The 14857-nt window shown below is 50.3% G+C and overlaps 1 protein-coding gene across 1 annotated transcript in view; it reads right to left on the bottom strand.

Moving 5' to 3' along the window:
• clpb (ClpB family mitochondrial disaggregase) overlaps window positions 1-14857 on the bottom strand; it is a 212413-nt gene that overhangs the window by 151457 nt on the left and 46099 nt on the right. Inside the window, 1 exon segment of the mRNA XM_072477474.1 lies at window positions 10128-10231. Coding sequence (XP_072333575.1) covers window positions 10128-10231 — 104 coding nt within the window.

The following is a 14857-nucleotide window of genomic DNA, read 5'->3' as shown; positions in this document are numbered from 1 at the left end:
TGTTGCACTGTGAGACGGTCAGTACTGAGGGAGAGCCGCACAGTCAGAGGGTCAGTAATAAGGGAGTGCCGCACTGTCAGAGGGTCAGTACTGAGGGAGTGCCGCACTGTCAGAAGGTCAGTACTGAGGGAGGGCTGCACTGTCAGAGGATCAGTACTGTGGGAGTGCTGCACAGTCAGAGGGTCAGCACTGAGGGAGTGCCGCACAGTCAGAGGGTCAGTACTGAGGGAGTGCTGCACTGTCAGAGGGTCAGTATTGAGAGAGCGCTGCACTGTCAGAGGGTCAGTACTGAGGGAGAGCCGCACTGTCAGAGGGTCAGTGCTGAGGGACTGCCATACTGTCAGAGGGTCAGTACTGAGCGAGTGCCGCACTGTCAGAGGGTCAGTACTGAGGGAGTGCTGCACTGTCAGAGGGTCAGTACTGAGAGAGCGCTGCACTGTCAGAGGGTCAGTACTGAGGGAGTGCTGCACTGTCAGGGGGTCAGTACTGAGGGAGTGCCGCACTGTCAGAGGGTCAGTACTGAGGGAGTGCTGCACTGTCAGAGGGTCAGTACTGAGGGAGTGCCGTACTGTCAGAGGGTCAGTACGGAGGGAGTGCTGCACTGTCAGAGGGTCAGTATTGAGGGAGTGCCGCACTGTCAGAGGGTCAGTACTGAGGGAGTGCTGCACTGTCAGAAGGTCAGTATTGAGGGAGCGCTGCACTGTCAGAGGGTCAGTACTGAGGGAGTGCCGTACTGTCAGAGGGTCAATACTGAGGGTGTGCCGTACTGTCAGAGGGTCAGTACTGAGGGAGCGCTGCACTGTCAGAGGGTCAGTACTGAGAGAGCGCTGCACTGTCAGAGGGTCAGTACTGAGGGAGTGCTGCACTGTCAGGGGGTCAGTACTGAGGGAGTGCCGCACTGTCAGAGGGTCAGGACTGAGGGAGTGCTGCACTGTCAGAGGGTCAGTATTGAGAGAGCGCTGCACTGTCAGAGGGTCAGTACTGAGGGACTGCCATACTGTCAGAGGGTCAGTACTGAGCGAGTGCTGCACTGTCAGAGGGTCAGTACTGAGAGAGCGCTGCACTGTCAGAGGGTCAGTACTGAGGGAGTGCTGCACTGTCAGGGGGTCAGTACTGAGGGAGTGCCGCACTGTCAGAGGGTCAGGACTGAGGGAGTGCTGCACTGTCAGAGGGTCAGTACTGAGGGAGTGCTGCACTGTCAGAGGGTCAGTATTGAGGGAGTGCCGCACTGTCAGAGGGTCAGTACTGAGGGAGTGCCGTACTGTCAGAGGGTCAGTACTGAGGGAGTGCCGTACTGTCAGAGGGTCAGTACTGAGGGAGTGCCGTACTGTCAGAGGGTCAGTACTGAGGGAGTGCTGCACTGTCAGAGGGTCAGTACTGAGAGAGCGCTGCACCGTCAGAGGGTCAGTACTGAGGGAGTGCTGCACTGTTAGAGTGTCAGCACTGAGGGAGTGCTGCACTGTCAGAGAGTCAGTACTGAGGGAGTGCTGCACCGTCAGAGGGTCAGCAGTGAGGGAGTGCTGCACTGTCAGAGGGTCAGTACTGAGGGAGTGCCGCACTGTCAGAGGGTCAGGACTGAGGGAGTGCCGCACTGTCAGAAGGTCAGTACTGAGGGAGGGCTGCACTGTCAGAGGGTCAGTACTGAGGGAGTGCTGCACTGTCAGAGGGTCAGTACTGAGAGAGCGCTGCACTGTCAGAGGGTCAGTACTGAGGGAGTGCTGCACTGTCAGGGGGTCAGTACTGAGGGAGTGCCGCACTGTCAGAGGGTCAGTACTGAGGGAGTGCTGCACTGTCAGAGGGTCAGTATTGAGAGAGCGCTGCACTGTCAGAGGGTCAGTACTGAGGGAGTGCTGCACGTGAGACAGTCAGTACTGAGGGAGAGCCGCACTGTCAGAGGGTCAGTGCTGAGGGACTGCCATACTGTCAGAGGGTCAGTACTGAGCGAGTGCCGCACTGTCAGAGGGTCAGTACTGAGGGAGTGCTGCACTGTCAGAGGGTAAGTACTGAGCGAGTGCCGCACTGTCAGAGGGTCAGTACCGAGGGAGTGTTGCACTGTGAGACGGTCAGTACTGAGGGAGAGCCGCACAGTCAGAGGGTCAGCAATAAGGGAGTGCCGCACTGTCAGAGGGTCAGTACTGAGGGAGTGCCGCACTGTCAGAAGGTCAGTACTGAGGGAGGGCTGCACTGTCAGAGGATCAGTACTGTGGGAGTGCTGCACAGTCAGAGGGTCAGCACTGAGGGAGTGCCGCACAGTCAGAGGGTCAGTACTGAGGGAGTGCTGCACTGTCAGAGGGTCAGTATTGAGAGAGCGCTGCACTGTCAGAGGGTCAGTACTGAGGGAGAGCCGCACTGTCAGAGGGTCAGTGCTGAGGGACTGCCATACTGTCAGAGGGTCAGTACTGAGCGAGTGCCGCACTGTCAGAGGGTCAGTACTGAGGGAGTGCTGCACTGTCAGAGGGTCAGTACTGAGAGAGCGCTGCACTGTCAGAGGGTCAGTACTGAGGGAGTGCTGCACTGTCAGGGGGTCAGTACTGAGGGAGTGCCGCACTGTCAGAGGGTCAGTACTGAGGGAGTGCTGCACTGTCAGAGGGTCAGTACTGAGGGAGTGCCGTACTGTCAGAGGGTCAGTACGGAGGGAGTGCTGCACTGTCAGAGGGTCAGTATTGAGGGAGTGCCGCACTGTCAGAGGGTCAGTACTGAGGGAGTGCTGCACTGTCAGATGGTCAGTATTGAGGGAGCGCTGCACTGTCAGAGGGTCAGTACTGAGGGAGTGCCGTACTGTCAGAGGGTCAATACTGAGGGTGTGCCGTACTGTCAGAGGGTCAGTACTGAGGGAGTGCTGCACTGTCAGAGGGTCAGTACTGAGAGAGCGCTGCACTGTCAGAGGGTCAGTACTGAGGGAGTGCTGCACTGTCAGGGGGTCAGTACTGAGGGAGTGCCGCACTGTCAGAGGGTCAGGACTGAGGGAGTGCTGCACTGTCAGAGGGTCAGTATTGAGAGAGCGCTGCACTGTCAGAGGGTCAGTACTGAGGGACTGCCATACTGTCAGAGGGTCAGTACTGAGGGAGAGCCGCACTGTCAGTGGGTCAGTACTGAGGGGGTGTTGCACTGTGAGACGGTCAGTACTGAGGGAGTGCTGCACTGTCAGCGGGTCAGTACTGAGGGAGTGCTGCCTGTCAGAGGGTCCTACTGAGGGAGTGCTGCATTGTCAGAGGGTCAGTACTGTGGGAGTGCCGCACTGTCAAAGGGTCCTACTGAGGGAGTGCCGCACTGTCAGAGGGTCAGTACTGAGGGAGTGCTGCACTGTAAGAGTGTCAGCACTGAGGGAGTGCCGCACTGTCAGAGGGTCAGTACTGAGGGAGTGCTGCACTGTTCGAGTGTCAGCACTGAGGGAGTGCTGCACTGTCAGAGGGTCAGTACTGAGGGACTGCCATACTGTCAGAGGGTCAGTACTGAGCGAGTGCCGCACTGTCAGAGGGTCAGTACTGAGGGAGTGCCGCACTGTCAGAGGGCCAGTACTGAGCGAGTGCCGCACTGTCAGAGGGCCAGTACTGAGCGAGTGCCGCACTGTCAGAGGGTCAGTACTGAGGGAGCGTTGCACTGTGAGACCGTCAGTACTGAGGGAGAGCCGCACTGTCAGTGGGTCAGTACTGAGGGGGTGTTGCACTGTCAGAGGATCAGTACTGAGGGAATGCTGCACCGTCACAGGGTCAGTACTGTGGGAGTGCTGCACAGTCAGAGGGTCAGCACTGAGGGAGTGCTGCACAGTCAGAGGGTCAGTAATAAGGGAGTGCCGCACTGTCAGAGGGTCAGTACTGAGGGAGTGCCGCACTGTCAGAGGGTCAGTACTGAGGGAGTGCTGCACTGTCAGAGGGTCAGTATTGAGGGAGAGCTGCACTGTCAGAGGATCAGTACTGTGGGAGTGCTGCACAGTCAGAGGGTCAGCACTGAGGGAGTGCCGCACAGTCAGAGGGTCAGCACTGAGGGAGTGCCGCACAGTCAGAGGGTCAGTACTGAGGGAGTGCCGCACTGTCAGAGGGTCAGTACTGAGGGAGTGCCGCACTGTCAGAGGGTCAGTACTGAGGGAGTGCTGCACTGTCAGAGGGTCAGTATTGAGAGAGTGCTGCACTGTCAGAGGGTCAGTATTGAGAGAGCGCTGCACTGTCAGAGGGTCAGTACTGAGCGAGTGCCGCACTGTCAGAGGGTCAGTACTGAGGGAGCGCTGCACTGTCAGTGGGTCAGTACTGAGGGAGTGTTGCACTGTGAGACGGTCAGTACTGAGGGAGAGCCGCACTGTCAGTGGGTCAGTACTGAGGGGGTGTTGCACTGTGAGACGGTCAGTACTGAGGGAGTGCTGCACTGTCAGCGGGTCAGTACTGAGGGAGTGCTGCCTGTCAGAGGGTCCTACTGAGGGAGTGCTGCATTGTCAGAGGGTCAGTACTGTGGGAGTGCCGCACTGTCAAAGGGTCCTACTGAGGGAGTGCCGCACTGTCAGAGGGTCAGTACTGAGGGAGTGCTGCACTGTAAGAGTGTCAGCACTGAGGGAGTGCCGCACTGTCAGAGGGTCAGTACTGAGGGAGTGCTGCACTGTTCGAGTGTCAGCACTGAGGGAGTGCTGCACTGTCAGAGAGTCAGTACTGAGGGAGTGCTGCACCGTCAGAGGGTCAGCACTGAGGGAGTGCTGCACTGTCAGAGGGTCAGTACTGAGGGAGTGCCGCACTGTCAGAGGGTCAGTACTGAGGGAGTGCCGCACTGTCAGAAGGTCAGTACTGAGGGAGGGCTGCACTGTCAGAGGGTCAGTACTGAGGGAGTGCCGCACTGTCAGAGGGTCAGTACTGAGGGAGTGCTGCACTGTCAGAGGGTCAGTACTGAGGGAGTGCCGCACTGTCAGAGGGTCAGCACTGAGGGAGTGCTGCACTGTTAAGTTTGCAATGACACTGTCCCATGGTTTGACTGACCACCTTTCCACACAAGATGTGGATTCCCATCTTCGGTCTTTGCCTTTAAGCATTTCGGAAATAGCGCGGACCCAGATAGCCAAACACGATACCTGCAAAATGCAGGTATGATCTGGGTGTGGAAAGGTGGGGTGTGTGTATGTGTGGGGGGTTGTCCGTGGGCCCCTGGCGTGTGCATGTTTTTTCTTTAAGAATCATTTGCTGGGCGGAGCCCCCTTTTATTTCAGATGTGAAAAGTGTAACGAACAGCAGTTGCCACGGAAGATGAATATCAGATACTAGCAACCTCCGCTATAAAAAGATTAAAACGTTATTGTTGTTTTCCCCCATGGTTCGACGTGACAGAGCAGTCATCATTTGTAAAAAATGTCTGTGCATGAGATAACTGCAGAAAACTCAATAAAGTGTCAGCCGGAGACTCCTGCGCTATCCATCACCGGGGCTGGCTGGAAAATTTCACCTCTTTGTCTCTGTAGGCACTGAAACAGATGCTGGTAATATTTCCGTAACATTTGTACATTAAAAAAAAAAGCAGAGAGGGGAAGAGCGAGAGATGGATAGATAGAGATATCGAGATCAGGCAGTGGAGGAGACAGAAATAAATAATGCCATGGTAAACGTAAATAAAATAACTCTTCTCGGAATTCATTTGCTTATTGAAAGTAGATGGGGGGGGGGGGGGGGAAGAAAATGATCGGTTTTCATGTGGTTTTAAAGTTATTGGATTTGAAACTAGCTTGGAAATCAAAAACTGGGATAGGCTTCTACTCGAATAACAGACTCCCAGAGGTCGGATGGGCTGAATGGCCCCCCCTTTGTTATATAATTTAACGCTGGGCCTCGTCACATCCGTTGCTCAGAATAAGTAACTGGAGGAGCTAAATTGGAAAATTTGGGGAGCCAATTTTGTGCATGGCAAGATCCCAGAAAGATGAGGGACAGAATTCCGCCCCCCCCCCCCCCGCGCGCCGGGTGGGAGAATCGCTGGGGCGCAGCGTGTGTCCCGCCATGCTGCCCCGGCACCCGCACGCGATTCTCCCCCCGCCCCCCCCCCAAACCGGCGCAGCGAGAATCATGGTTGGCCGCTCGGAGAATCGGCGCTCGCTGTTTGTAACGGCCGAGCGGCGATTCTCCGGCCCGGATGGGCCAAGCGGCCTGCCCAACACGACAGGTTCCCACCGGCGCCGTCGACACCTGGTTGCTGCCGGCGGGAACAGCACAGGAACGCTGGAGGGGGGTTTCTGCACTGAGGTGGGACTCAATAGGGGTCTGGCCCGCGATCGGTGCCCACCGATCGGCGGGCCGGCCTCTCTGAAGGAGGACCTCCTTTCCTCCGCAGCCCCGCAAGATCCATCCGACATCTTCTTGCGGGGCGGCCGCGGGGAAGACGGCAACCGCGCATGCGTCAATGACGTCATATATGCAGCACCGGCCGTGACATTTATGCGGCGGCGCTTTTACGCGGCGCCAAGGCCCAGCGCGCGTAAATGACGCGACGCCACTCCTAGCCCCCCGGAGGCGGGAGAATAGGGGGCTGGGAACGGCCTCCGACGCCGGAGTGAAACACTCCGGTTTTCACTCCGGCATCGGCACTTAGTCTCCCGATGGGAGAATTGCGCCCGGGGTCTCTTGTTAATCTGGTTAGTTTGCATCTTTCTTGATCGGAGATTAAATGTGGAGCCCACAGTCTCGGATATCTTATTTCCAGTCTGGGCCAAAGCAGTTTATCTCAATTAGACGCGACAGTTGCAGTCATACGTTTGTGTTTAGCGGGACTATGGTAGGTTTGCGGAGGTATTGTGTGTGTGTGTGTGGGGGGGGGGGGTTTTGAGTGAAGTTGGATTCCCCCCAATCAACAAGTGGCATTCCTCCCGCACTGGGAAACACAATGGTTCAGGATTTCCTGCGGCGAGGCACCTCGCAACGTGACCCATCAGTTAGACATTGTCGTCCTTCGGCTCGAAGGTACGCTGCCGTGTACCGCACTGGCAGCGGGAGTGGTGACGGCGCAGTGCGGGCAATGGGGCAGCTGGGACTTCGGTGAACCAAGGGACCAACAGTTTTGTCTCCTCAACCAATCAGACTTCAGGAACGAGAAAGGGAAAGGGGAACGATGGCGAGAGTAATCGGGTAAATTAGAGTCGCAGAAGGTACAGGATGAGAAATAAAGGCCTGGATTTTAGCCTGGAGGTCAGATCTGTGCAGCTATTGGGAAATCTGGAAAAATGGATTTCTTGACTGCCTTGAAGACTTTAACCGCAGGGCTCCTATAACCGGGGCTCCTGTAACCGGGGCTCCTGTAACCGGGGCTCCTGTAACCGGGGCTCCTGTACAAAGGCAGGGTAGAAGCCTTTTGTTCATTTGTTAATAGGATGCTAGCTTCACTCCATTCCCCATCCTAATAGCCCTGGCAGAATCCAAACTAAGCGTCAGTAAGAAGGTCATTGCTAAGTAAGTGCCGATTGACAGCAGTGTCGATGACACCTTCCATCACTTTGCCGGTGATCGAGAATGGGCTGATTGGGCAGTAATTGGCTGGATTGGATTTGTCCTGCTTCTGGTGAACAGGACATACCTGGGCAATCTTCCACATTGTTGGGTACCGTTGTAACTGTAAGTCTTGGCTGGAGGCATGGGTAGTCCTGGGACACAAGCCTTGGGCACTACAACCGGGATGTTGTCGGATGTTGTAGTCTTTGCTGTATCCAGGATGCACAGTCGTCTCTTGGGAGCATGTGGAATGAAAACGAACAACAGGAAGGTCGGGATCCCAGGCCGACGCTGAAATCATCCACTCGGCCTTTCTGTTTGAAGATGGTTTCAACTGCTTCAGCCTGGTCTTTTGGTAGGCTTTGCCATCATTGCGGATTGGGATGTTCATGATGTTCCAGTTATTGTTGAACATGAACATAAGAGATGGGAACAGGAAACCACGTGGCACCTTGAGCCTGCTCTGCCATTCAATATGTTCAGTACCAAGTCTTACAACACCAGGTTAAAGTCCAACAGGTTTGTTTCGATGTCACTCGCTTTCGGGGCTCTGCTCCTTCCTCAGGTGAAGTCCTCCTTCCTCCTTCCTCAGGTGAGGAAGGAGCAGAGCTCCGAAAGCTAGTGACATCGAAACAAACCTGTTGGACTTTAAGCTGGTGTTGTAAGACTTCGTACTGCGCTCACCCCAGTCCAACGCCGGCATCTCCACATCATTCAATATGTTCTCAGCTGATCTGCCTCGACTCCACATTCATGCCCACTCTCCATCTCCCTCGATTCTGAGAGGTCACAAATCTGTTCATCTTACCTGTGAATATATTCATAGTTGGTCAACCCACAACCCTCTGGAGTAGAGAATTCCAAAGATTCACAACCCTCGGAGTGAAGTAATTTCTCCTCATCTCAGTCCTAAATGATCGACCCCAAATCCTGATACTTTTCACCTTGTTCCAGATGTCTACCTCCTAGTGTCTATCCTGTCGAAGCTCCTTCTGGATCTTGTTATGTCGCAAGGAGATCACCCTTCATTCTTCCAAACAGTACTGTCCAACACCGTTCATGACCAGATGTGGCAGGACTACAGAGCTTTGATCTGATCTGTTGGTTGAGGGATTCCTTAGCAGTCCATCACACGAACCCGCGTCCCATCCATTGACTCTGTCTACACCTCCCGCTGCCTGGGGAAAGCTTCCTCCTCACTGTTACCAGACTCCTGAATGGCCCTCTTAAAGACCAAACTGATTTTATACACTGAACTGGCCTTATGGATTGAAGTGATCGTCCGACGCATCTTCTCTACAGTGGTAGCACTCTACACCGTATACTTCACCCGCCGTCTATATTTATGTATTTTTATTATGTATCCTCATGTATTTATCGTATGTTCTATGTTTTTCACGTATGGAACGATCGGCCTAACAACGGCATGCAGAACAATACCTTTCACTGTACCTCGGTACACATGACAATAAATCTAATCTAAAAATCCCAGTTGATTGCATGCTGCGTCCACAGTTTAACATGCAAGCAGTCCTGCGTTGCGGCTGCATCAGGCTGGCACCTCAAAGCACTTCACAGCCAATGAAATACTTTTGAAACGTAGCCAAGGTTGTAGTCTGGTAAATGCGGCAGCCAATTTGTGCAGGCCAAGCTCTCGCAAACAGCAACGTGATAATGACCTGACCGTCTGCTTCAATGATGTTGGCTCGGGACGGGTCAGTGTTGTTGAGGACACGGAGGAGAAGACCCGCTGTGCTCTTCTTCAAAATAGCGTCACCAGACCTTTCAGGTCCACCCGACAGCGTAAACAGGGCCTTGGTTTGAGCTCCTCTGACAAGGTGCGGAATGGCCTGCCTGAGAGTGTGGTGGAGGCAGGACCAAGCTGAAAAGGAAGAGTGTGCGGGGGACGGGGGGGAGACGGCACAATGTGATTTGCTAATTTGGAGAATCACCACAGATATGATGGGCTGAATGGCCTCCTTCTGCGCTGTAAGATTTCTGTGATTCTGTGACAGGGCAGCACTCCTCGGTACTGAACTGGTTGAGTGTTGAAGTCTGTGGAGTGGGCTTGAAGCAGTGATATCACTTAGTTGATAGAATTTCCTGCTTCTAAGCATCCACCAGCTGAAGAAAACATACGATTATTGTTTTAGATTCTTTTGAAATCTCGGAACGAGCAACAATAAAAATTTGCATTTACATAGTGCCTTCAAATAGACTAAAATGTCGCAAGGTGCTTCACAGCGGTGTGATTAGACAGAATTTGACAGTGAGCCACAGAAGGAGATACCAGAAACTGGGTCACAAGAGGTAGATTTTAAGGAAGATCTTAAAGGAGAGATGGGGAGAGATTGAAGAAGCTTGGAATCAAGAGCTTAGATCTTGGTGGCTGTGGACAGGCAGTCAAAGGTGGAGCGACTAAAATCGGGGGGGGTGGTCGAGAGGCCAGAATCAGAGGAGTCCCGGGAGATTGAACGGCTGGAGGAGGTTACAGAGGTCAGGCCATGGAGGGATTTTAAAACGAGGATGAGAATTTTTAAAATGAGGCCTTCAGAGACTTGGGGGACAATGCAGACCGGCGGGCACAGGGGTGGTCGGGGTACAGGATTTGGGGCATTTTAGGATAAGGGCAGTCCGACATCACTTTGTTGTGTAATGTAATGAGGTCCAACCACACACCTTCCAGAGAGTGGATGCGCTTCTCCTTTGACATCTCATACACGTTACTGAACCCATCTCCGAGATTGGGATCTGCACCAGCGGCTAACAGAACCTTCACCACACTGCGAATAAAACAAACACAGTCAGCAACAGCTTGTACTTAATGAAATCATAGAATCCCTACAGGGCAGAAGGAGGCAATTCGGCCCATCGGGACTGCACCGACCCTCCGAAAGAGCGCCCTAACTAGGCCCACTCCCCCACCTTATCCCCGTAACTTAAACCCGCACGTCTTTGGACTGTGGGAGGAAACCGGAGCACCCGGAGGAAACCCACGCAGACCTGGGGAGAACGTGCAGACTCCGCACTGTTATGGGTGAGGTGTTTTCAGAACCCCAAAATGTAGCATGGAGTTCAACCAACCTCTCCCTTTAATGGATTTGTTGCTTTTCCTAGCACACGGCTTTTTACCCAGGTGAGGGATTACAGTTATGGACACGTGGGTTTTTAAACACAAAACACTGTTTATTCCATGAACTCAACTTAACATCTGAAATAAACATTGGATCTCTTAACACCCCTTACTTCAAAGATAACTCAGAAAATATTACAACAGTAAATAACTCCTTAAAATGTTCCTTCAAACTTCCAAGAGACTTAACACCTTTAAACAGTATCACATCAGGTTAAAGGATATATATATTTTCTGTAGAATGGCAGATATATTAGCTTGGTTGACTTCAGCTCCAGCACCTTGCTTTCTTCATGCAGCTCTCTGGAAACCCAGACACACCCAAACTGCTTTCTCAAACCTGGCTTTCTCCCTTCCAGCAGATCACAGCAAACCAGAACTTCTCAAGCTGCTGTCTCAAACTGGCTTTCTACTTTTAAACTGCTCTCAGCAAAACCAGCCAGGCACTTTTTAGCTGCTCTCAGCAAAACCAGCCAGGCACTTTTCAAATTGAAAGACCCCAACTGCAAAATGGCTGAACTGAGCTGACTCCACCCACTCTATGACATCACTGTTTTCTTAAAGGTACATTGCTTAAACATCCATGTCTTAAAGGTATCCTCACATGACACCTCCCCCCAAGAAAAAAAAATAAACCATCAACTTCAAGATGGTTTCATTTTTCACTTTTGCACCATCCACTACGAAATGCACACAGTAAATATACATTTCATTTAAAGAAAACAACACACGCAAACAGGTATAATATAGTCCATTTTTCTTTGTTCTTCTTCCTCCAACCGAAATCCTTCTCGATTGACAGTCTCTTTGAACAAAGTCTCTGCACGATCCATCCATTCCTCTACTCCTCGGCAATTCTCTTCAGAATCAGATAATTTAGTACAATCTGACCACAGAGTCCCTTGCAATTCTCCAATACAGTAACATTGGTGATCACAGCTTTCAGGCAGTCAAATGCCTGTTGAAAGTCCGCTGTCCATTGACATTTTTTAGGTTTCTTTAGCAAGTCCATCAGTGGAGTAATCACGCCACAAAACGTTTGCACAACTGTTCGATCAAATTCATTCATGCTAGGAGATCGCATTATTTCCCTTCGTCTTGAGGGTATTGGAAACTCCGCAAAGAAAGTGACCCGGGCTTCTCCAAATTCACTTTCGGCTAGGTTCATCACCAAACCCGCCTCCTGAAGTCGATCAAAGAACTCCATAAGATGTTTTAAATGCTCTTTCCATGTCTGGAAGTTGGAAATAAAAGCAGATTGTCCCACTTTCTCAATGCAATCCTTCAATGGTGGGACAGGATAAGAGTCCGCTCTTGTAACTGCATTCACCTTTCTATAGTCCACACACAACCATTGGGTACCGTCTGGTTTAGGTACCATCACTATGGGTGAGCTCCATTGGCTGCAACCCACTTCAATTATGCCATTCTTCAGCATACTCCCAATCTCTCTGTTAACCTGTGCCAATTTTAAAGGGTTAAGTCTATATGGATGTTGTTTGATAGGAACAGCATTTCCCACATCTACATCATGTACAGCCATTTTAGTACTTCCCAATTTATCTCTGCAAACTTGCCCATGTGATATCAATAACTCTTTCAGGTCAGTTCGTTTTTCCTCTGGAAGGTAACTTAACAATTCATCCCAATTTTTAAGAACATCCTCATTTCCAATTTAATTTGAGGTATGTCAAATTCACAGTCATCTGGATTTGGTTCGTCACTTTGAGTTAGAATCATTAAAACCTCCTTTTTCTCTCCTTCCCTTTCAAAGTACCTTTTAAGCATTTTCACATGACACACTCGGTGAGTCTTCCTTCTATCTGGTGTTTTTACCGCATAATTCCCCTCACTTAATTTCCTTTCAATCTGATAAGGTCCACAAAACCTAGCTTTTAAAGGCTTCCCTACCACTGGTAACAACTCTAAAACTTTATCCCCACTGGCAAAACTACAAACTTTGGATTTCTTGTCCGCTACCCGTTTCATCACATTTTGTGCAACTTTCAAATGTTGTCTAGCCAATTCACCTGCTCTATTTAATCGTTCCCTAAAATTTGACACGTAATCCAATAGTTTAATTTCCGATTTCTCACTCACCAATTTCTCCTTAATCAATTTAAGTGGTCCTCTTACCTCATGACCAAAAATTAGTTCAAAAGGACTACATTTGGTTGACTCATTAGGTGCATCCCGAATTGCAAACAGTACGAATGGAATTCCTTTATCCCAATCCTCTGGATAATCTTGACAATACGCCCTCAACATTGTCTTTAATGTCTGATGCCACCTTTCTAACGCTCCCTGCGATTCTGGATGGTACGCAGTTGATTTAAATTGTTTATTCCTAAGCTATCCATAACTTCTTTGAATAACTTTGAAGTAAAATTTGTTCCTTGATCCGATTGAATTTCTGTGGGTAGTCCATATCTAGTAAAGAATTCAAGTAACTCCTCCACAATCCTTTTAGCTGTAATATTACGTACTGGAATGGCCTCTGGAAACCTAGTAGACACATCCATTATAGTCAAAAGATATTGATTCCCACTTTTTGTTTTCGGAAGTGGTCCTACGCAATCAATTAGGACCCTTGTAAAAGGTTCCTCAAATGCTGGAATGGGTATTAAGGGCGCTGGTTTTATCACTGCTTGAGGTTTCCCTATCACTTGACATGTGTGACATGATTTACAAAATGTAACTACATCTTTATGTAGTCCAGGCCAATAAAAATGTTTCTGGATTTTAGCTTGAATTTTCCTTATTCCCAAATGACCTCCCACTGGTACCTCATGTGCAACTCGCAACACCTCCTTTCTATACCCTACCGGCAATACTACTTGATGAACTTCTGCCCACTTTTCATCCGTCTCCATTTTCTCATCAAGACATAATTTTTACGGTAATAACACTCTGGTATACTCTCAGATTCCTCTTCAGTATATGCTTTCTGATATATCCGTTTTATTTCTACATCTTTCTATTGTAACTCCGCCAATTTTCCTGAACTAAAAATATCCGCCTCATCCTCCACCTGTTCTTGTTCTTTTTCAACCATCTGATCAAAAATCGTTTCTGATAATTGCACTTCAACTTCACTCTTTGATTTCTCCTCGTCTTAACCTGTGACTTTGCGACCTTGTTACTACACAATCCAGAAACATCCCAGGATATTCGTCCTTCAACACTTCAGTTGACTGATTTTCCACTGGCTTATCAACCACAGTAGGCATCACTCCCACCTGTGATCCAGCAATATCATTACCCAAGATAAACTGTATTCCTGGACAAGATAGATTCTCTATTACTCCTACTACCACTTCACCACTCTTCACTGGACTTTCCAACCTTACCTTATATAATGTAACGCTACTCCTCTCACCCTGAATTCCACATATCACCACGTTTTCTGGCAACATTCTTCCCAAACTACATAATTCCTCATCTCTTACCATTAAAGATTGACTAGCCCCTGTATCTCTTAAAATTGTGACTTCTTTACCTGCTCCTCCTGATACACATGAGTAAACTTTACCCACACAAGTAAATTCTTTAAAGACATCTGGAAAACTGCAAAACCCCAACTGCAAAATGGCTGAACTGAGCTGAGCTCCACCCACTCTATGACATCACTGTTTTCTTAAAGGTACATTGCTTAAACATCCATGTCTTAAAGGTACCCTCACATGACAGCACAGACAGTCATCCAAGCCGGGAATCGAACCTGGAGCTGTGAGGCAGCAGTGTTAACCACTGCACCACCCTGCCGCCCCTAATTTATATCGCAGCTTTATATATTTTATTTATATAATGTAAGGGTCGGCACGGTGGCACAGCACAGCTGCCTCACAGCACTAGGGACCTGGGTCTGACTCCGGCCTTGGGTGACTGTCTGTGACGCAGAACCGACCAACTCTCTCCACAGAAAGACAGAGGCCTGAATGCAAACCTCGAGCCTGAGGCCCAGTTCGATGGGAAATAAAGTGTCTCTCCAGAAAACCTGTGAGTACAACATTTTTCTGAACTCCTGTGACCTTGAATGAATGGCTTTACAAAGAGGACCATTACTGGTTTTCACCAACAAGTGAACTGCGAAGACAGTGTGCTAAAAGAATTCACCATCTGAAGCAAAGACCTTTTGACCTTCATCCTTGTTATTTTTTACCCCTTCCCCTCCCCTCTGTGCTTGTCTGTCTTGTGTGCGTGTGTAATGCCCAGACTCCCACAGCTATCTGGACTACAGCTCTTTGCACCCTGCAAGGACTCCATCCCTTTCTCT

The sequence above is a fragment of the Scyliorhinus torazame genome, chromosome 15, assembly GCF_047496885.1.
Source record: "Scyliorhinus torazame isolate Kashiwa2021f chromosome 15, sScyTor2.1, whole genome shotgun sequence".
Classification (NCBI taxonomy): domain Eukaryota; kingdom Metazoa; phylum Chordata; class Chondrichthyes; order Carcharhiniformes; family Scyliorhinidae; genus Scyliorhinus; species Scyliorhinus torazame.
This window is presented reverse-complemented; position numbering and strand designations above follow the sequence as displayed.